We start from the raw sequence: 23053 nt of genomic DNA on the forward strand, positions 1-23053 counted from the left end.
ATTCCTCTAGTCTGGGTACCAGTCTGTTTAGATAACATTCCTCTAGTCTGTTTAGATAACATTCCTCTAGTCTGGGTACCAGTCTGTTTAGATAACATTCCTCTAGTCTGGCTAAAACTCTGTTTAGATAACATTCCTCTAGTCTGGCTACCAGTCTGTTTAGATAACATTCCACTAGTCTGGGTACCATTCCTCTAGTCTGTTTAGATAACATTCCACTAGTCTGATTAGATAACATTCCTCTAGTCTGGGTACCAGTCTGTTTAGATAACATTCCTCTAGTCTGGGTACCAGTCTGTTTAGATAACATTCCTCTAGTCTGTTTAGATAACATTCCTCTAGTCTGTTTAGATAACATTCCTCTAGTCTGGCTACCAGTATGTTTCGATAACATTCCACTAGTCTGGGTACAAATCCTCTAGTCTGGGTACCATTCTGTTTAGATAACATTCCACTAGTCTGGGTACCAGTCTGTTTAGATAACATTCCACTAGTCTGGCTACCAGTCTGTTTAGATAACATTCCACTAGTCTGGGTACAAATCCTCTAGTCTGGGTACCATTCTGTTTAGATAACATTCCACTAGTCTGGGTACCAGTCTGTTTAGATAACATTCCACTAGTCTGGCTACCACTCTGTTTAGATAACATTCCTCTAGTCTGGCTACCACTATGTTTAGATAACATTCCTCTAGTCTGGGTACCAGTCTGTTTAGATAACATTCCTCTAGTCTGTTTAGATAACATTCCTCTAGTCTGGGTACCAGTCTGTTTAGATAACATTCCTCTAGTCTGGCTAAAACTCTGTTTAGATAACATTCCTCTAGTCTGGCTACCAGTCTGTTTAGATAACATTCCTCTAGTCTGGGTACCAGTCTGTTTAGATAACATTCCTCTAGTCTGTTTAGATAACATTCCTCTAGTCTGTTTAGATAACATTCCTCTAGTCTGTTTAGATAACATTCCTCTAGTCTGATTAGATAACATTCCTCTAGTCTGGGTACCAGTCTGTTTAGATAACATTCCTCTAGTCTGGGTACCAGTCTGTTTAGATAACATTCCTCTAGTCTGGGTACCAGTCTGTTTAGATAACATTCCTCTAGTCTGTTTAGATAACATTCCTCTAGTCTGTTTAGATAACATTCCACTAGTCTGTTTAGATAACATTCCTCTAGTCTGTTTAGATAACATTCCTCTAGTCTGATTAGATAACATTCCTCTAGTCTGGGTACCAGTCTGTTTAGATAACATTCCTCTAGTCTGGCTACCACTCTGTTTAGATAACATTCCTCTAGTCTGGCTACCAGTCTGTTTAGATAACATTCCACTAGTCTGGCTACCACTCTGTTTAGATAACATTCCTCTAGTCTGTTTAGATAACATTCCACTAGTCTGGGTACCAGTCTGTTTAGATAACATTCCACTAGTCTGGCTACCACTCTGTTTAGATAACATTCCTCTAGTCTGTTTAGATAACATTCCACTAGTCTGGCTACCAGTCTGTTTAGATAACATTCCACTAGTCTGGGTACAAATCCTCTAGTCTGGGTACCATTATGTTTAGTTAACATTCCACTAGTCTGGGTACCAGTCTGTTTAGATAACATTCCACTAGTCTGGATACAAATCCTCTAGTCTGGGTACCATTCTGTTTAGATAACATTCCACTAGTCTGGGTACCAGTCTGTTTAGATAACATTCCACTAGTCTGGGTACCACTCTGTTTAGATAACATTCATCTAGTCTGGGTACCAGTCTGTTTAGATAACATTCCACTAGTCTGGCTACCACTCTGTTTAGATAACATTCCTCTAGTCTGGGTACCAGTCTGTTTAGATAACATTCCACTAGTCTGGCTACCACTCTGTTTAGATAACATTCCACTAGTCTGGCTACCAGTCTGTTTAGATAACATTCCACTAGTCTGGGTACAAATCCTCTAGTCTGGGTACCATTCTGTTTAGATAACATTCCACTAGTCTGGGTACCAGTCTGTTTAGATAACATTCCACTAGTCTGGCTACCAGTCTGTTTAGATAACATTCCACTAGTCTGGGTACAAATCCTCTAGTCTGGGTACCATTCTGTTTAGATAACATTCCACTAGTCTGGGTACCAGTCTGTTTAGATAACATTCCTCTAGTCTGGGTACCAGTCTGTTTAGATAACATTCCACTAGTCTGGCTACCAGTCTGTTTAGATAACATTCCTCTAGTCTGGGTACCAGTCTGTTTAGATAACATTCCACTAGTCTGGCTACCAGTCTGTTTAGATAACATTCCACTAGTCTGGCTACCAGTCTGTTTAGATAACATTCCTCTAGTCTGGGTACCAGTCTGTTTAGATAACATTCCACTAGTCTGGGTACCACTCTGTTTCGATAACATTCCTCTAGTCTGTTTAGATAACATTCCACTAGTCTGGCTACCAGTCTGTTTAGATAACATTCCACTAGTCTGGCTACCAGTCTGTTTAGATAACATTCCACTAGTCTGGCTACCACTCTGTTTAGATAACATTACACTAGTCTGGCTACCACTCTGTTTAGATAACATTCCTCTAGTCTGGCTACCACTCTGTTTAGATAACATTCCTCTAGTCTGGGTACCAGTCTGTTTAGATAACATTCCTCTAGTCTGTTTAGATAACATTCCTCTAGTCTGGGTACCAGTCTGTTTAGATAACATTCCTCTAGTCTGGCTAAAACTCTGTTTAGATAACATTCCTCTAGTCTGGCTACCAGTCTGTTTAGATAACATTCCACTAGTCTGGGTACCATTCCTCTAGTCTGTTTAGATAACATTCCACTAGTCTGATTAGATAACATTCCTCTAGTCTGGGTACCAGTCTGTTTAGATAACATTCCTCTAGTCTGTTTAGATAACATTCCCCTAGTCTGTTTAGATAACATTCCTCTAGTCTGTTTAGATAACATTCCTCTAGTCTGTTTAGATAACATTCCTCTAGTCTGGCTACCACTCTGTTTAGATAACATTCCTCTAGTCTGGGTACCAGTCTGTTTCGATAACATTCCACTAGTCTGGGTACCATTCCTCTAGTCTGTTTAGATAACATTCCTCTAGTCTGTTTAGATAACATTCCTCTAGTCTGGCTACCAGTCTGTTTAGATAACATTCCACTAGTCTGGGTACCATTCCTCTAGTCTGTTTAGATAACATTCCACTAGTCTGATTAGATAACATTCCTCTAGTCTGGGTACCAGTCTGTTTAGATAACATTCCTCTAGTCTGTTTAGATAACATTCCCCTAGTCTGTTTAGATAACATTCCTCTAGTCTGTTTAGATAACATTCCTCTAGTCTGTTTAGATAACATTCCTCTAGTCTGGCTACCAGTATGTTTCGATAACATTCCACTAGTCTGGGTACAAATCCTCTAGTCTGGGTACCATTCTGTTTAGATAACATTCCACTAGTCTGGGTACCAGTCTGTTTAGATAACATTCCACTAGTCTGGCTACCAGTCTGTTTAGATAACATTCCACTAGTCTGGGTACAAATCCTCTAGTCTGGGTACCATTCTGTTTAGATAACATTCCACTAGTCTGGGTACCAGTCTGTTTAGATAACATTCCACTAGTCTGGCTACCACTCTGTTTAGATAACATTCCTCTAGTCTGGCTACCACTCTGTTTAGATAACATTCCTCTAGTCTGGGTACCAGTCTGTTTAGATAACATTCCTCTAGTCTGTTTAGATAACATTCCTCTAGTCTGGGTACCTGTCTGTTTAGATAACATTCCTCTAGTCTGGCTAAAACTCTGTTTAGATAACATTCCTCTAGTCTGGCTACCAGTCTGTTTAGATAACATTCCTCTAGTCTGGGTACCAGTCTGTTTAGATAACATTCCTCTAGTCTGTTTAGATAACATTCCTCTAGTCTGTTTAGATAACATTCCTCTAGTCTGTTTAGATAACATTCCTCTAGTCTGTTTAGATAACATTCCTCTAGTCTGATTGGATAACATTCCTCTAGTCTGATTAGATAACTTTCCTCTAGTCTGGGTACCAGTCTGTTTAGATAACATTCCTCTAGTCTGTTTAGATAACATTCCTCTAGTCTGTTTAGATAACATTCCTCTAGTCTGTTTAGATAACATTCCTCTAGTCTGATTAGATAACATTCCTCTAGTCTGGGTACCAGTCTGTTTAGATAACATTCCTCTAGTCTGGGTACCAGTCTGTTTAGATAACATTCCTCTAGTCTGGGTACCAGTCTGTTTAGATAACATTCCTCTAGTCTGTTTAGATAACATTCCTCTAGTCTGTTTAGATAACATTCCACTAGTCTGTTTAGATAACATTCCTCTAGTCTGTTTAGATAACATTCCTCTAGTCTGATTAGATAACATTCCTCTAGTCTGGGTACCAGTCTGTTTAGATAACATTCCTCTAGTCTGGCTACCACTCTGTTTAGATAACATTCCTCTAGTCTGGCTACCAGTCTGTTTAGATAACATTCCACTAGTCTGGCTACCACTCTGTTTAGATAACATTCCTCTAGTCTGTTTAGATAACATTCCACTAGTCTGGGTACCAGTCTGTTTAGATAACATTCCACTAGTCTGGCTACCACTCTGTTTAGATAACATTCCTCTAGTCTGTTTAGATAACATTCCACTAGTCTGGCTACCAGTCTGTTTAGATAACATTCCACTAGTCTGGGTACAAATCCTCTAGTCTGGGTACCATTATGTTTAGTTAACATTCCAGTCTGTTTAGTCTAGTCTGGTACAAACCAGTCTGTTTAGATAACATTCCACTAGTCTGGATAACAAATCCTCTAGTCTGGGTACCATTCTGTTTAGATAACATTCCTCTAGTCTGGGTACCAGTCTGTTTAGATAACATTCCACTAGTCTGGCTACCACTCTGTTTAGATAACATTCCACTAGTCTGGCTACCAGTCTGTTTAGATAACATTCCACTAGTCTGGCTACCACTCTGTTTAGTCTAGTCTGGCTACCAGTCTGGTACAAATCCTCTAGTCTGGGTACCATTCTGTTTAGATAACATTCCACTAGTCTGGGTACCAGTCTGTTTAGATAACATTCCACTAGTCTGGCTACCAGTCTGTTTAGATAACATTCCACTAGTCTGGGTACAAATCCTCTAGTCTGGGTACCATTCTGTTTAGATAACATTCCACTAGTCTGGGTACCAGTCTGTTTAGATAACATTCCTCTAGTCTGGGTACCAGTCTGTTTAGATAACATTCCACTAGTCTGGCTACCAGTCTGTTTAGATAACATTCCTCTAGTCTGGGTACCAGTCTGTTTAGATAACATTCCACTAGTCTGGCTACCAGTCTGTTTAGATAACATTCCACTAGTCTGGCTACCAGTCTGTTTAGATAACATTCCTCTAGTCTGGGTACCAGTCTGTTTAGATAACATTCCACTAGTCTGGGTACCACTCTGTTTCGATAACATTCCTCTAGTCTGTTTAGATAACATTCCACTAGTCTGGCTACCAGTCTGTTTAGATAACATTCCACTAGTCTGGCTACCAGTCTGTTTAGATAACATTCCACTAGTCTGGCTACCACTCTGTTTAGATAACATTACACTAGTCTGGCTACCACTCTGTTTAGATAACATTCCTCTAGTCTGGCTACCACTCTGTTTAGATAACATTCCTCTAGTCTGGGTACCAGTCTGTTTAGATAACATTCCTCTAGTCTGTTTAGATAACATTCCTCTAGTCTGGGTACCAGTCTGTTTAGATAACATTCCTCTAGTCTGGCTAAAACTCTGTTTAGATAACATTCCTCTAGTCTGGCTACCAGTCTGTTTAGATAACATTCCACTAGTCTGGGTACCATTCCTCTAGTCTGTTTAGATAACATTCCACTAGTCTGATTAGATAACATTCCTCTAGTCTGGGTACCAGTCTGTTTAGATAACATTCCTCTAGTCTGTTTAGATAACATTCCCCTAGTCTGTTTAGATAACATTCCTCTAGTCTGTTTAGATAACATTCCTCTAGTCTGTTTAGATAACATTCCTCTAGTCTGGCTACCACTCTGTTTAGATAACATTCCTCTAGTCTGGGTACCAGTCTGTTTCGATAACATTCCACTAGTCTGGGTACCATTCCTCTAGTCTGTTTAGATAACATTCCTCTAGTCTGTTTAGATAACATTCCTCTAGTCTGGCTACCAGTCTGTTTAGATAACATTCCACTAGTCTGGGTACCATTCCTCTAGTCTGTTTAGATAACATTCCACTAGTCTGATTAGATAACATTCCTCTAGTCTGGGTACCAGTCTGTTTAGATAACATTCCTCTAGTCTGTTTAGATAACATTCCCCTAGTCTGTTTAGATAACATTCCTCTAGTCTGTTTAGATAACATTCCTCTAGTCTGTTTAGATAACATTCCTCTAGTCTGGCTACCAGTATGTTTCGATAACATTCCACTAGTCTGGGTACAAATCCTCTAGTCTGGGTACCATTCTGTTTAGATAACATTCCACTAGTCTGGGTACCAGTCTGTTTAGATAACATTCCACTAGTCTGGCTACCAGTCTGTTTAGATAACATTCCACTAGTCTGGGTACAAATCCTCTAGTCTGGGTACCATTCTGTTTAGATAACATTCCACTAGTCTGGGTACCAGTCTGTTTAGATAACATTCCACTAGTCTGGCTACCACTCTGTTTAGATAACATTCCTCTAGTCTGGCTACCACTCTGTTTAGATAACATTCCTCTAGTCTGGGTACCAGTCTGTTTAGATAACATTCCTCTAGTCTGTTTAGATAACATTCCTCTAGTCTGGGTACCTGTCTGTTTAGATAACATTCCTCTAGTCTGGCTAAAACTCTGTTTAGATAACATTCCTCTAGTCTGGCTACCAGTCTGTTTAGATAACATTCCTCTAGTCTGGGTACCAGTCTGTTTAGATAACATTCCTCTAGTCTGTTTAGATAACATTCCTCTAGTCTGTTTAGATAACATTCCTCTAGTCTGTTTAGATAACATTCCTCTAGTCTGTTTAGATAACATTCCTCTAGTCTGATTGGATAACATTCCTCTAGTCTGATTAGATAACTTTCCTCTAGTCTGGGTACCAGTCTGTTTAGATAACATTCCTCTAGTCTGGGTACCAGTCTGTTTAGATAACATTCCTCTAGTCTGGGTACCAGTCTGTTTAGATAACATTCCTCTAGTCTGTTTAGATAACATTCCTCTAGTCTGTTTAGATAACATTCCTCTAGTCTGTTTAGATAACATTCCACTAGTCTGTTTAGATAACATTCCTCTAGTCTGTTTAGATAACATTCCCCTAGTCTGTTTAGATAACATTCCTCTAGTCTGTTTTTGCACTGAACCTTAAACCTCGTTTTCAATAATCATAGTTCAATCTAATTCTTCTTATACACTCAATTTAATTTAGAACTCAAACCAAGATCAAATGTAATCTTGTTGCTCCATTGTTTTAAAAACTAATTTAAATTCAGTTTTGGGATTAAATCTAAACTGACACTGTTTAAATGCATCAAATATCAGTGTGTGTCTAAATCTGTATGTCCTTTATTTTCAGTGTGATTAACCCTTTTATCTCCTGTGGTTTATCATGTTCGTTAAACTCAACCAGCTAAATCATTTGACAGAAAAGTGCAATTCATTTCATCCTTAGCCTGAAGTGAAAAGTCACTTTGCTGGCGGGGCTAGCAATGACCAGTGCTGGTTTGTTTCCATAGAACTACAACATATTGCTATGGTGAATCCATGAGGACACGTATCACTGATCATAGTTTAGTGATTTAACCTTAGATTAACTAATCCAGTCTTAAAATTAAGTGGTGCAACACGTGAACACACTTTATAACCACTACTGAAGATATTAGAATATCCATCATAAGCAGTCTTAACCATTATGGACAACTACATCGGGCATCTCTGACTTTTTGAATGCATAATCTGCCAGACAGTATAATCAGCCAGACAGTATAATCTGCCAGACAGTATATTCTGCCAGACAGTATAATCTGCCAGACAGTATAATCTGCCATATATTGAATAGCTGAACATCACATTTGCACCTAATTAAAATAGTGATTACTTGGAGAGAGAGAGAGAAAATAAAAGTGTTACCTCTGCAGTATCCTGGTCTGTTATGAGCTCAGCCTGGTGAGAGGAGGGGATCTGTAGGTCGGAATGATCCCGACTGTGGAAGAGTTTCTCTGCATCGGTGGAGCCAATGCTGGTCAACAACAATACATTTATCAGCTGGAGTAAAATCAGCATCGTGGTTTGTTGCGGTGTGTCTTTGACACGGGTCAGTTTTGACGAGGGGAAGAGAGAGAGAGAGATAATGACCCACTGAAGAGCGAATCATGTCCTCAACCAAAATGTAAAAGGCTCTTTTCAAAAGTCACGCCCTTTAAAACGTGACACACTTTGAAGTTTTACAGAGTATCGACACTTCAATAAAGTAGACCTATAGAGATGGCCTATGACTCGCAATGCGCACTCAGCTGCGAAAGGTAAACAAACACCTCTAAAGCGGCTGCTAAATTAAAATGTCGGCCAAAGGTGTGACTAACGCTTCCCTGGTTACTAATGGATACTGGTTACTAATGGATACTGGTTACTAATGGATACGGAGCGGTCTTAACCGTTGGCTTTTCATCTCCGACAGTAAAAGGGCAGGAAAACAGCCACGCGACTCCCGCCCAGGAACACACCTGTTTGGAACGCATAGCGCGCGTCTCTCCCCCTCAGCTGGATTTATTCAGTTTAAAAAAAAAACGGACATAAATAAAAATCACCATTTCAACATATTGTTATAGCTGTGCACTAATTGTTCACCATTTATTTTTTAATAATTAAATTAATCTTGTTCAATTCTCAAAGTATGCTCATTTAAAAAATATATTTTTCATTTATTTAACAAGGCAAGTCAGAAGAAATGATTATATACAACGAGGGCCTACCTGGGAACAGTGGAGTTAACTGCCTTATTCAGGGGCAGAAGGACAGATTTTTTTTACCTTGACAGCTCGGGGATTCGACACTAACCATTAGGCTACCTGCCTAGTGTGGCACAATAAAATAATTGTCTCGATGTTTTTACCATCAAAACAATACTTCTATGAGCTCAGTGTATTCACAAGTTTATAAGAGCATGATTTGATACATCCAGTGTCAACAAATAGGCATAAATCATTACAATATCTCTGTGGTGCACAACAACACATGACAATATAATAAATATACAGATAGTTATCCGCGATCAAAATAGGACATAAAACCCCACAAATAATAACAAATACTTCACAGAGATAAATCAATCACAAAGAATGCAATACCACAATCCTTTTTTCACAGAGACTGAATGAGAACGTGATGGGGACGGATCAAGTTTTTCGGGTTGGTTTGCGGGTCCGTCTCGTCAAGTCTGTCACTGTAGAGCCTTTGCTATCCCTGCGGCTAGGTGCTCAGCTGTAGGTTTGTCTGCTGAGCAGCTGACCGAGAGCCCCTCTGCCGTCATGGCATCTGCTGTGGTGGGTCCTATGGCCGCAAACTGGAAGACCAAAACAACACATTTTAAAGTTCAATTGTATTGGCAGTATCCACAAGCTCAATGAAGATATCCACAGTCACTTAAAAGTTACATCGGAAAAACGTTCTCACCTTTATCTGCACGAGTTGTTCACCTGACAGTCTCCTCACCGTTTCCAAACTGAACCTGACTCCCGACGGGCTGAAGAAAGCAATGCTGTCTGGAACACCCTGCGTGTGGGCGAAGCACAAACCATGACGATTAGTGTACGAATGTTTCTGATCGATAACAACATCACAACGGGTGATGGGGCGGCAGGGTAGCCTAGTGGTTAGAGCGTTGGACTAGTAACCGGGAAGGTTGCAAGTTCAAACCCCCAAGCTGACAAGGTACAAATATGTCGTTCTGCCCCCTGAACAAGGCAGTTAACCCCACTGTTCCCAGGCCGTCATTGAAAATAAGAATTTGTTCTTAAACTGACTTGCCTAGTTAAATAAAGGTAAAATAAATCAAATAAACAACGTGGATATATGGGATAGTGTGTTTTGAGGGGAAAGTCCGGGACTTAGTTGATGCTTCCTGTACCTGCTGTGTAAAATGGTTGTTCAGGTTCTTCTCCAGGTCTGGATGTTGAGCTGTCTGATAAACCATCAGTGTGTCTAGAGGAACTCCTTAAAAACAAAAACGTGAAACGAATGTCACCTAATGGTATTAGATACTACCGAGTAAATAGTACAGAGTATTCATGAGTATTAAAAAAAAAATAGGAGTTATAATAGAGGGAACTTACCGTTTTCCCTCAAAGCAGTAGATAAAACTTCTCTTTTAATAGAACCACAGGGGAAAAGAAGAGGTAATATATTGGCATCCTCTCCTATATCAAGCCAGAATGTAGGTCTAGTTAGAGAAGAGGTAATATATTGGCATCCTCTCCTATATCAAGCCAGAAGGTAGGTCTAGTTAGAGAAGAGGTAATATATTGGCATCCTCTCCTATATCAGAATGTACGTCTAGTTACTCAAAAGGTAATATATTGGCATCCTCTCCTATATCAAGCCAGAATGTAGGTCAAGTTAGCTAGCTCAATATAAAACACAACATGAAACATTTTCAAAGATTTTGCTGAGTTACAGTTCATATAACAAAAACAGTTCATATTAAATACATTCATTTATGGATTTCACATGACTGGGAATACAGATATGCATCTGTTGGTCACAGATACCTTAAAATAAAAGGTAGGAGCGTGGATCAGAAACCCAGTCAGTATCTGGTGTGGATCAGAAAACCAGTCAGTATCTGGTGTCGACCACCATTTGCCTCATGCAGCGCGATACATCTCCTTCACATAGAGTTGACCAGACTGTTGATTGTGGCCTGTGGAATGTCATTGTCCCACTCCTCTTCAATGGCTGTGGTGAGAAGTTGCTGGATATTTGTGGGAACTGGAACCACGGCGTCGTACACAACGATCCAGAGCATCCCAAACATGCTCAGTGGGTGTCATGTCTGGTGAGTGTGCAGGTCAAGGGAAGAACTGGGACATTTTCAGCTTCCAGGAATTGTGTACAGATCCTTGCGACATGGGGCGGTGCATTATCATGATGAAACATGAGGTGATGGCGGCGGATGAATGGCACGACAATGAGCCTCAGGTTCTCATCACCGTATCTCTGTGTATTCAAATTGCAATTGATAAAATGCAATTGTGTTCGTTGTCCGTAGCTTATGCCTGCCCATACCGTCACCATGGGGCACTCTGTTCACCACGTTGACATCAGCAAACTGCTCGCTCACACAACGCTTTCTGCCATCTGCCCGGTACAGTTGAAACCGGGATTCATCCGCATTAATAAGAGAACACTTCTCCGTGCCAGTGGCCATCGAATGTGAGCATTTTCCCACTGAAGTCGATTACGATGCAGAACTGCAGTCAGGTCGAGACCCTGGTGAGGAACGAGCACGCAGATGAGCTTGTGAGACCGGTTGGACGTACTGCCAAATTCTCTAAAACAACACTGGAGGCGGCTTATGGTAGAGAAATTAACATTCAATTATCTGGCAACAGCTCTGGTGGACATTCCAGCAGTCAGCATGCCAATTGCACTCTCCCTCAAAACTTGAGACATCTGTGGTATTGTGCCGTGTGACAAAACTGGCTTATCGTGGCAACGGAGAAATCTTCACTAACAGGGATGTAAACAAATGTGGGCACAACATTTGAGAGAAATAAGCTTTTTTGTGCATTTTGGAAAATGCCTAGGATTTTTTATTTCAACTCATGAAACGTAGGACGAACGCTTTACATGTTGCGTTTTATATTTTTGTTCAGGGTAGTTGCGTTTAAAAAGGTAAATGACTGTCGTACGTTCAAGGATGAGGCGCGAGAGAACGTCTGCAGTCCCAGTGTCCTCTCCCAGGGGAACCAGACCGAGGTTTTCCACTACGGAAGAAATACAGACAACTGATTACTGAAATATAATACCAAACAGAAACCTACTTTTCATCTAATGACATTAATACATTAGTAGTTTATGGTATTAATACAGTAGTTATGCTATTAATACAGTAGTAGTTTATGCTATTAATACAGTAGTAGTTTATGACATTAATACAGTAGTAGTTTATGGTATTAATACATGACATTAATACAGTAGTAGTTTATGGTATTAATACAGTAGTAGTTTATGGTATTAACACATGTACAGTAGTAGTTTATGGTATTAATACAGTAGTAGTTTATGGTATTAATACAGTAGTACATTAGTAGTTTATGGTATTAATACAGTAGTTATGCTATTAATACAGTAGTAGTTTATGCTATTAATACAGTAGTAGTTTATGACATTAATACAGTAGTAGTTTATGGTATTAATACAGTAGTAGTTTATGGTATTAATACAGTAGTAGTTTATGACATTAATACAGTAGTAGTTTATGGTATTAATACAGTAGTAGTTTATGGTATTAATACAGTAGTAGTTTATGATATTAATACAGTAGTAGTTTATGGTATTAATACAGTAGTAGTTTATGGCATTAATACAGTAGTAGTTTATGGTATTAATACAGTAGTAGAGTATGGCATTAATACATGTACAGTAGTAGTTTATGGTATTAATACAGTAGTAGTTTATGACATTAATACAGTAGTAGTTTATGCTATTAATACAGTAGTAGTTTATGGCATTAATACAGTAGTAGTTTATGGTATTAATACAGTAGTAGTTTATGGCATTAATACAGTAGTAGTTTATGGCATTAATACAGTAGTAGTTTATGACATTAATACAGTAGTAGTTTATGGTATTAATACAGTAGTAGTTTATGGCATTAATACAGTAGTAGTTTATAGTATTAATACAGTAGTAGTTTATGGTATTAATACATGTTTACATTAGTAGTTTATGGTATTAATACAGTAGTAGTTTATGACATTAATACAGTAGAGTTTATAGTTTAGTATTAATTTAGTAGTTTATGGTATTAATACAGTAGTAGTTTATGGTATTAATACAGTAGTAGTATTAATACAGTAGTAGTTTATGGTATTAATACAGTAGTAGTTTATGGTATTAATACAGTAGTAGTTTATGGTATTAATACAGTAGTAGTTTATGGCATTAATACAGTAGTAGTTTATGGCATTAATACAGTAGTTTATGGTATTAATACAGTAGTAGTTTATGGCATTAATACAGTAGTAGTTTATAGTATTAATACAGTAGTAGTTTATAATATTAATACAGTAGTAGTTTAATACAGTAGTATTACATTAATACAGTAGTAGTTTATGGTATTAATACAGTAGTAGTTTATGGTATTAATACAGTAGTAGTTTATGGTATTAATACAGTAGTAGTTTATGGCATTAATACAGTAGTAGTTTATGACATTAATACAGTAGTAGTTTATGGTATTAATACAGTAGTAGTTTATGGCATTAATACAGTAGTAGTTTATGGTATTAATACAGTAGTAGTTTATGGTATTAATACAGTAGTAGTTTATGGTATTAATACAGTAGTAGTTTATGGTATTAATACAGTAGTAGTTTATGACATTAATACAGTAGTAGTTTATGGTATTAATACAGTAGTAGTTTATGGTATTAATACAGTAGTAGTTTATGGTATTAATACAGTAGTAGTTTATGGTATTAATACAGTAGTAGTTTATGGTATTAATACAGTAGTAGTTTATGGTATTAATACAGTAGTAGTTTATGGTATTAATACAGTAGTAGTTTATGGTATTAATACAGTAGTAGTTTATGGTATTAATACAGTAGTAGTTTATGGCATTAATACATGTACAGTAGTAGTTTATGGTATTAATACAGTAGTAGTTTATGGTATTAATACAGTAGTAGTTTATGGTATTAATACAGTAGTAGTTTATGGCATTAATACAGTAGTAGTTTATGGTATTAATACAGTAGTAGTTTATGGCATTAATACAGTAGTAGTTTATGGTATTAATACAGTAGTAGTTTATGGCATTAATACAGTAGTAGTTTATGGCATTAATACAGTAGTAGTTTATGGTATTAATACAGTAGTAGTTTATGGTATTAATACAGTAGTAGTCACCCTAAACATTCTTATAAAGTGTTTTGGTGCAGACAACAGTTCAATACTGTCAAACTGTAACGTTTCAGCTAACAGAACAACCCTGTAGTTCCTTCCCCAATAAAATCAGAGGTAAACGGAAAAGTACAGATACCGAGAGAGTGTTGCACCTGCCACCTGTGCCCTCAATAAAAGACAGGCAGCAGGACGTCAGTAAACTGTCACTTGTGGGGAAGTCATTTCCAGCTGACTGACGGCTAGTGGTAAACATGGTTGACACGTTACTGTGACAGACAGGTGCCTGCCACACATACTATATCTAGTACCATCTCATTAAAGGGCCACACATACTATATCTAGTACCATCTCATTAAAGGGCCACACATACTATATCTAGTACCATCTCATTAAAGGGCCACACATACTATATATAGTACCATCTCATTAAAGGGCCACACATACTATATCTAGTACCATCTCATTAAAGGGCCACACATACTATATCTAGTACCATCTCATTAAAGGGCCACACATACTATATCTAGTACCATCTCATTATAGGGCCACACATACTATATCTAGTACCATCTCATTATAGGGCCACACATACTATATCTAGTACCATCTCATTATAGGGCCACACATACTATATATAGTACCATCTCATTAAAGGGCCACACATACTATATATAGTACCATCTCATTAAAGGGCCACACATACTATATCTAGTACCATCTCATTAAAGGGCCACACATACTATATATAGTACCATCTCATTATAGGTCCACACATACTATATCTAGTACCATCTCATTATAGGGCCACACATACTATATCTAGTACCATCTCATTAAAGGGCCATACATACTATATCTAGTACCATCTCATTAAAGGCCCACTTTTGTGATATTTACAACTTTTTAATTTATTTTTTATTACACTCAGTTGCCAGTTTATTAGGTACACCATCCCGTTCACAAAAAAATGTTTTTGAATTGCCTAGTAAATGGGGATTTAAAAAATATATTTTCATAATTAATTGGGCGACTTTTATAGCGTTACATAATACCCCACCGGTATTCGTTTCCATCTCCTCCTCTCTCTCCTGCACTCCTTTCTCGAGCACGCAGACGGGCTGTCAACGGTTTAGTGAAATACTGTACGTTTTGTAGTGAAAACGTGTTACGATCGATTTTCCCGAACAGATTTTTACTTGGTTTCCCAAAATGAAGCAATGGGTAGCTGCAGGAACAAGGTTGGAGAGCCCATACAGAGTTGAAGTATCACCTGTCGGGCAGTGAGAGCGCGCTCCTCAAATAGTGGTTGACGGGAGGAGTGAAATAAGAGTTCTTTATATTTATTTCTCAACTGTTCATAAAATGCTCCGCTATAAAAACCGAAGTAGCCTACAAAACGGACCGGTGGGAAGACTCACGGCCTCCGTTCACTAATAGAGTGAAAACAGATGGTATGTATTTCCCCCCTGTTTATTCTTCTTTACTATCACATCTTGTCAGCTAAATGAACACGCCTACAGCCTGTGACATGTAGCATCGTCAGATAACTAACTAAAGAGTTGGCCGACTCTTCTGAAATACATACATACATTTTTTTTTAATATCATCATGTTTCGTTAGACCTGACAAATATAAATAATGGATTTGTTGTGATGGTGGTGTAATATTAAATAGATTTATTAGATTTGTTTAAATGTTGAAGGTCCAAAGGCACGTATCAGGTGTCTTGAATGACGGAGGCCTGGATATGAAGAAATGTGTTTATGTTAATTAACGGTCAATTACCGGGAGAACGGCAGTCTTTCGCATGACAATAACTGGCCCGCCACAGCCCTACAGATGACCACACCGGGATCCACATCTATCAGCTAAAAACAAGAAGAAGTGGCTCCAGTGGGCACGCCATCACCAACACTGGACCAATGAGGAGTGGAGAAACATCGCCTGGTCCGATGAATCCCGGTTCCTGTTACGTCATGCTGATGGCAGAGTCAGGATTTGGCGTAAGCAGCATGAGTCCATGGCCCCCATCCTGCCTGGTGTCAACGGTACAGGCTGGTGGCGGTGGTGTAAAGGTGTGGGGAATATTTTCCTGGCACACGTTTCGTCCCTTGATACCAACTGAACAACGGTTTCCATTCCCCAGAGAATTCAGCCTGTTCTGGAGGCAAAGGGGTGTCCTAACCAGTACTAGATGGGTGTACCTAATAAACTGGCCACTGAGTTTACAGTATATATATATATATGCCATTTAGCAGACGCTTTTATCCAAAGCGACTTACAGTCATGTGTGCATACATTCTACGTATGGGTGGTCCCGGGGATCGAACCCACTACCCTGGCGTTACAAGCGCCATGCTCTACCAACTGAGCTACAGAAGGACCACATATATCCCGTATGACCAGATCCTCTCAGTGAAACAAAAGAGAGACAATCACGTTAGAGACACGAAGGGGTTGTAAAACTACAAAGAGCTCCACGCTGAATAGAAGAGTGTTTCAATGCCAGTAAGTTTACACAATGTTTCGTGATCAATTCCTCACCTAGCGCTGCAGTAGCCTTCCCAACAACATAGATGGACTTGGCATTCCATTGGTCTTTTATGTCATTGTTCCACTCTGTAAAATAGAAAACAGAAATTAAAACGAGTAGCTTAGCTTCACATACACTAACGCGTGTTGACTTTGTCCGTCTGAAAACGCACGTGACTAAGGCACAAGAGGCCTCTCCTTTCCTAACAATGACATTTTTGTTGATGGGGAGGCATTTTACAGGACTTCGTTTAAAACTTTACTCACGTTCCGTTCTTTCATCGTCTTCAAGACACATTTTGACTGCCTCCACCGCCCTCGGGCTGGTAAAAATCAGCCCGCCATGTCGTTCTGGCTGGAACAGCTGTAGGAGTAGAGACAACAGCTGTAGTACTAGTAGAGACAACAGCTAGTAGTAGAGACAACAGCTGTAGTAGTAGAGACAACAGCTGTAGTAGTAGAGACAACAGCTGTAGTAGTAGTCATAAAGTAACTAACCTTGGTAGGTTGTAGTAGTGTCCTCATCCATAAAGTAACTAACCTTGTAGGTAGGTTTAGTCAGTAGTAGAGTTTAGTCAGTGTCCTCAGTAGTAGAGATCCAGCTTTAAGTAGTAACTGTTGTTAAATATATTGGTTATTTTAGGTTTAGACACCTACATCAGTGTCCTAACCAGTCATTTATTCAAATGTGTTTTTCCCTGACAATAACTAACCTTGGTAGGTGTTTACTTGGACTAAGATAGTACACCTTGTGACACTTAACCAGTCATAAAGTCAACTGACCAACCTTGGTAGATAATACACTCTAACCTGTCATAAAGTATGACAACCTTGGTAGGTTTGTCCTAACCAGTCATGAAGCATTATAACACTGTGTACTTTACTTGGACTAAGATAAACCTTGGTAGGTTTAGTCAGTGTCCTAACCAGATAATACACTCTATGACAGTCAAGCGCTAACCATCCTGTGTCACTTTAGGTTTAGTCAGTGTCACGAAGCCTAACCATCCTGTGTCCTTTACTTAAAGATAATACACTCTATGACACTGTCACCAAATCAGTTATGACCTAAGCCATGACATCATAAATCCTACTAGCCATTAAAGCCAGGTTATCACGTACACGTCAGTGTCAATCAGTCAAAAAGGTGTCTTGTCCTACTCCTGTTTATCTGCTCCTCCATTCATCCCAGTCATCAACAATAACATTAACCATGTCTAACATGAATTTTGCGTGCATTTATAAAGATAATTTAATATAGTCTATTTCAGAAACTATTATATAACTAAACATTCCAGTAGGCTATGGTGGAATGGAATGTTAACCTTGTGTGGTAGGTTTAGTCAGTGTCATAACCAGCCATAAAGTAACTAACCTTGGTAGGTTTAGTCAGTGTCCTCATCCATAAAGTAACTAACCTTGGTAGGTTTAGTCAGTGTCCTCATCCATAAAGTAACTAACCTTGGTAGGTTTAGTCAGTGTCCTCATCCATAAAGTAACTAACCTTGGTAGGTTTAGTCAGTGTCCTCATCCATAAAGTAACTAACCTTGGTAGGTTTAGTCAGTGTCCTCATCCATAAAGTAACTAACCTTGGTAGGTTTAGTCAGTGTCATAACCAGCCATAAAGTAACTAACCAGTAGGTTTATAACAGTGTCCTATAACCATATTATGACAGGTTATAACAGGTTAAGCTATTATTATTATTATGACAGGTTATGTCAGCTATTATTATTATTATGACAGGTTATAACAGGTTATGTCAGCTATTATTATTATTATGACAGGTTATAACAGGTTATGTCAGCTATTATTATTATTATGACAGGTTATAACAGGTTGTCAGCTATTATTATTATTATGACAGGTTATAACAGGTTATGTCAGCTATTATTATTATTATGACAGGTTATAACAGGTTATGTCAGCTATTATTATTATTATGACAGGTTATAACAGGTTATGTCAGCTATTATTATTATTATGACAGGTTATAACAGGTTATGTCAGCTATTATTATTATTATTATGACAGGTTATAACAGGTTATGTCAGCTATTATTATTATTATGACAGGTTATAACAGGTTATGTCAGCTATTATTATTATTATGACAGGTTATAACAGGTTATGTCAGCTATTATTATTATTATGACAGGTTATAACAGGTTATGTCAGCTATTATTATTATTATGACAGGTTATAACAGGTTATGTCAGCTATTATTATTATTATTATGACAGGTTATAACAGGTTATGTCAGCTATTATTATTATTATGACAGGTTATAACAGGTTATGTCAGCTATTATTATTATTATGACAGGTTATAACAGGTTATGTCAGCTATTATTATTATTATGACAGGTTATAACAGGTTATGTCAGCTATTATTATTATTATGACAGGTTATAACAGGTTATGTCAGCTATTATTATTATTATGACAGGTTATAACAGGTTATGTCAGCTATTATTATTATTATTATGACAGGTTATAACAGGTTATGTCAGCTATTATTATTATTATGACAGGTTATAACAGGTTATGTCAGCTATTATTATTATTATGACAGGTTATAACAGGTTATGTCAGCTATTATTATTATTATGACAGGTTATAACAGGTTATGTCAGCTATTATTATTATTATGACAGGTTATAACAGGTTATGTCAGCTATTATTATTATTATGACAGGTTATAACAGGTTATGTCAGCTATTATTATTATTATGACAGGTTATAACAGGTTATGTCAGCTATTATTATTATTATGACAGGTTATAACAGGTTATGTCAGCTATTATTATTATTATGACAGGTTATAACAGGTTATGTCAGCTATTATTATTATTATGACAGGTTATAACAGGTTATGTCAGCTATTATTATTATTATGACAGGTTATAACAGGTTATGTCAGCTATTATTATTATTATGACAGGTTATAACAGGTTATGTCAGCTATTATTATTATTATTATGACAGGTTATAACAGGTTATGTCAGCTATTATTATTATTATGACAGGTTATGACAGGTTATAACAGGTTATGTCAGCTATTATTATTATTATGACAGGTTATGACAGGTTATAACAGGTTATGTCAGCTATTATTATTATTATGACAGGTTATAACAGGTTATGTCAGCTATTATTATTATTATGACAGGTTATAACAGGTTATGTTAGCTATTATTATTATTATGACAGGTTATAACAGGTTATGTCAGCTATTATTATTATTATGACAGGTTATGACGCTTATGACGCTCGGTGTCCCAGTAAAATGTTACCAAACTTTCGATCTTAAAATCAACACGTTGATGTATGTAGAGGGTACTCACCTTGTCTGACAAAGTGCTCAAGGAAACAAATGTAAAAGACAACACGGGAATTAAGGTTGCTTTGTGTCCACGGGATGCCAGCTCCTGTAAGTACAAAAGTTGAGAGTTCTGTAAATAAAATAAAATAAAATTCACTGTTGCACAGTCAGCCATTATACATTGAGGTTATAATGCCCGAGAAGCCGGTGTTTCGAGGATATATTGTGACGGGTGTTTGTTGTTGGCACATTGTTTACAATATATCCACCAAAACATATTTTCAGGGCACTAATCACTTTTATACCGGGTTACCAACACATTCAAATAATGATTCACATATTTTCATTTAAAAATATATATATGTTATATATATTGATGAATTTATTAATCTTTTTTCATCATTCTATGGAAGATATAGTCCCGATACAAATCTATGGTTGCTACCCAAGCTGGTCGTTCGTTCGTTCTATCGGTTTGGTTGCTAGAGACCCGACCCAGTCGTTCAGTGTTTTTGTTCTGTATCAGTGGACCCGACCCAGTCGTTCAGTCTTTTTGTTCTGTATCAGTGGACCCGACCCAGTCGTTCAGTCTTTTTGTTCTGTATCAGTGGACCCGACCCAGTCGTTCAGTCTTTTTGTTCTGTATCTATGGACCCGACCCAGTCGTTCAGTCTTTTTGTTCTGTATCTATGGACCCGACCCAGTCGTTCAGTCTTTTTGTTCTGTATCTATGGACCCGACCCAGTCGTTCAGTCTTTTTGTTCTGTATCTATGGACCCGACCCAGTCGTTCAGTCTTTTGTTCTGTATCTATGGACCCGACCCAGTCGTTCAGTCTTTTTGTTCTGTATCTATGGACAGTCTTTTTGTTCTGACCCAGTCATTCAGTCTTTTTGTTCTGTATCTATGGACCCGACCCAGTTGTTCAGTCTTTTTGTTCTGTATCTATGGACCCGACCCAGTCGTTCAGTCTTTTTGTTCTGTATCTATGGACCCGACCCAGTCGTTCAGTCTTTTTGTTCTGTATCTATGGACCCGACCCAGTTGTTCAGTCTTTTTGTTCTGTATCTATGGACTCGACCCAGTCATTCAGTCTTTTTGTTCTGTATCTATGGACTCGACCCAGTTGTTCAGTCTTTTTGTTCTGTATCTATGGACCCGACCCAGTCGTTCAGTCTTTTTGTTCTGTATCTGTGGACCCGACCCAGTCGTTCAGTCTTTTTGTTCTGTATCTATGGACCCGACCCAGTCGTTCAGTCTTTTGTTCTGTATCTGTGGACCCGACCCAGTCGTTCAGTCTTTTTGTTCTGTATCTATGGACCCTACCCAGTCGTTCAGTCTTTTGTTCTGTATCTATGGACCCGACCAAGTCGTTCGTTCTAAATGTTCCATTGCCATACTGGTTGGAAACGTTCTTATCCCTTGCTTGCTAGCTAGCCGACTACGGCTAACTTACAGTCAGGTGAAAAAGCGCAAACAGAATAACAGAAAAGTGACTGCATTTGCGTTTGTTTAAGTTGTTTTCTAGTGACATTTATTTGGACACATCCATAACAATGAGCTAATGATCCACGATTTCACCTGGTATAGAAAATGTGCTCACTCATCATGTTCATTGCTATGGGACAGCTGGAGAGCTAATTTAAATATTGAAACAATGTTGCAAATGTCAGAGAGACATTTGAAAACTAAATGTTAGTCTAAAATAAATGTGAGATAATGTCTAGATGCTTTTTATAGCGGAGATCAATTTTATAAATCGCCTGGCTGGGCTGATGAGACAGTGGATTGCGCAATCAGATGGAACAGAGTAAATAGGCATTTTAACGTCATAGATTTAACCGGTGGTAATTTATGGAACAGACGTCGGCTGGACTGCGGTTTTAACCAATCAGCATTCAGGATTAGAACCACCCGTCCTATAATGGATTATAATAGGTGTAGAGTATAATAGGATTGAATAGAACAGAATAGAATGCACATGCAAGCTGCAAATATCAATACAACATATGTTTCTCTACTGTACCTTGATGTAAGGATCTGGTCCAGAGCCTCCCTCTCTTGGTTCTTTCAGAAGCAACACATGCATTTCGACAGATGACTCAGAGTCCTGTGGAATAAAACAAGAAGGGATACAACTTAATGTTACCGTCTGTCGATGATGAACATCGTTAACACATTAAAAAAATCCACTCAATGCAGATTTACACTATTTAGTGAGATTATAAACTGAATGACTGACCCGGTGCAGTAGCTTCAGAACAGAAGGTTGACGGGGGGGTGTAAACCCGTAGAGGGCGAACGTTACACCCAGCGCCTGTCATATGTCGCCTACTGATAACAATGCTGTTGAGCCATGAATCAACTGTTTTCATAGCTCGGACCATTTATCAATTAGAGGCATGCGGTGTTATTCAGTCAGCTGTAGAGCTCGGGTCTCTCGTGCACCAGTGTACTGTACGTTTTATGTACTTGCAATGTTGTTATGTTTTGCAATACAATTCAAATAGGGAGCTGTCACTTCTGAGCCAACGCGACACATTACTTGGCATCGTTGGCACAACCATAAAACAATAACTGCACACACAATAATTATCATGCTTAACTATTGAGCTAACTAGTTTTCGTTTTCAAGTCAACAGAAAATGTACAGAAACCGTAGAAAAGTCAACAACAAATTGGATGTACACAAAACACTGTACCTCGAGCTCTTCCTCCAGCTGGCTTCATGGCTACAACTAAAACGGGGAAATAGGGGACATCAAAATAGTCATGTTTTGTTAGGATAATACTTGAGCAATAACAATGAATTTTATCACTACAGTTACAATTATAGAAAGTAATCGTTTGTTTTTTTTCTTCTGGAACAGTTCAGTAAACAATATTCTAACATATTTTAAATATAATTTAAAATACAATATACATATCCCTTTTGATCAAAATGGTTTATTCCATTCTGCTGCCAGAATGAGAAACTGGACGCCATTGCGGTTCCACACACGGACATTCCAAGCATAACGAAGCATGCAACAATTGATCCAAAATGGCCGCTACAGTGTCTCAGTTTCTCAGTACACCAACT

General features: G+C 38.2%; 2 protein-coding genes and 1 long non-coding RNA gene across 12 annotated transcripts in view; 1 reads left to right on the forward strand and 2 right to left on the reverse strand.

Moving 5' to 3' along the window:
• Positions 1–8682, reverse strand: part of LOC118372627 (uncharacterized) — a 38956-nt gene extending 30274 nt beyond the window's left edge. The window contains exon 1 of the mRNA XM_052514002.1: positions 8119–8682. Within this exon, the coding sequence (XP_052369962.1) occupies positions 8119–8271 (153 nt within the window). The 5' untranslated portion in view covers positions 8272–8682. The remainder of the gene's footprint in view (positions 1–8118) is intronic.
• A 202-nt stretch (positions 8683–8884) lies between these two features.
• On the reverse strand, positions 8885–23036 carry LOC118372629 (uroporphyrinogen-III synthase). Of its 2 annotated transcripts, none has more exons than XM_052514011.1 (10): positions 22674–23036; positions 21998–22081; positions 19995–20078; positions 16918–17014; positions 16663–16737; positions 11898–11972; positions 10320–10403; positions 10115–10200; positions 9661–9759; positions 8885–9550 (listed from the first exon to the last, which is right to left on the reverse strand). In XM_052514011.1, exons 2-10 carry the CDS (start codon positions 22058–22060, stop codon positions 9428–9430), a joined length of 786 nt encoding a protein of 261 aa, XP_052369971.1. In that variant the 5' UTR covers positions 22061–22081; positions 22674–23036; the 3' UTR covers positions 8885–9427. The 2 variants fall into 2 exon arrangements, with proteins under 2 accessions (XP_052369971.1, XP_052369972.1); XM_052514012.1 differs by lacking the exon at positions 22674–23036 and adding an exon at positions 22214–22654.
• Positions 18348–19980, forward strand: LOC127927538 (uncharacterized). 9 transcript variants are annotated; one of them, XR_008127979.1, is made up of 3 exons: positions 18348–19140; positions 19592–19635; positions 19677–19980. It is a non-coding gene; the product is annotated as an uncharacterized LOC127927538 (long non-coding RNA). The 9 variants fall into 9 exon arrangements; XR_008127972.1 differs by having other exon boundaries at positions 18348–18891; positions 19097–19676; positions 19738–19980; XR_008127971.1 differs by having other exon boundaries at positions 18348–18683; positions 18848–19676; positions 19738–19980.
• Positions 23037–23053: the final 17 nt, after the last annotated feature.

The sequence above is a fragment of the Oncorhynchus keta genome, unplaced genomic scaffold, assembly GCF_023373465.1.
Source record: "Oncorhynchus keta strain PuntledgeMale-10-30-2019 unplaced genomic scaffold, Oket_V2 Un_scaffold_14_pilon_pilon, whole genome shotgun sequence".
Classification (NCBI taxonomy): Eukaryota; Metazoa; Chordata; class Actinopteri; order Salmoniformes; family Salmonidae; genus Oncorhynchus; species Oncorhynchus keta.

Excerpts from the sequence above, each read along its gene's own strand:
- LOC118372629 (XM_052514011.1), bottom strand. The coding sequence starts at position 22,060 with ATGCATGTGTTGCTTCTGAAAGAACCAAGAGAGGGAGGCTCTGGACCA. Across the intron at positions 20,079-21,997 it reads GACCAGATCCTTACATCAAG|GAGCTGGCATCCCGTGGACA; the intron begins GTACAGTAGAGA and ends TTGTACTTACAG. Across the intron at positions 17,015-19,994 it reads TGAGCACTTTGTCAGACAAG|CTGTTCCAGCCAGAACGACA; the intron begins GTGAGTACCCTC and ends CTACTCCTACAG.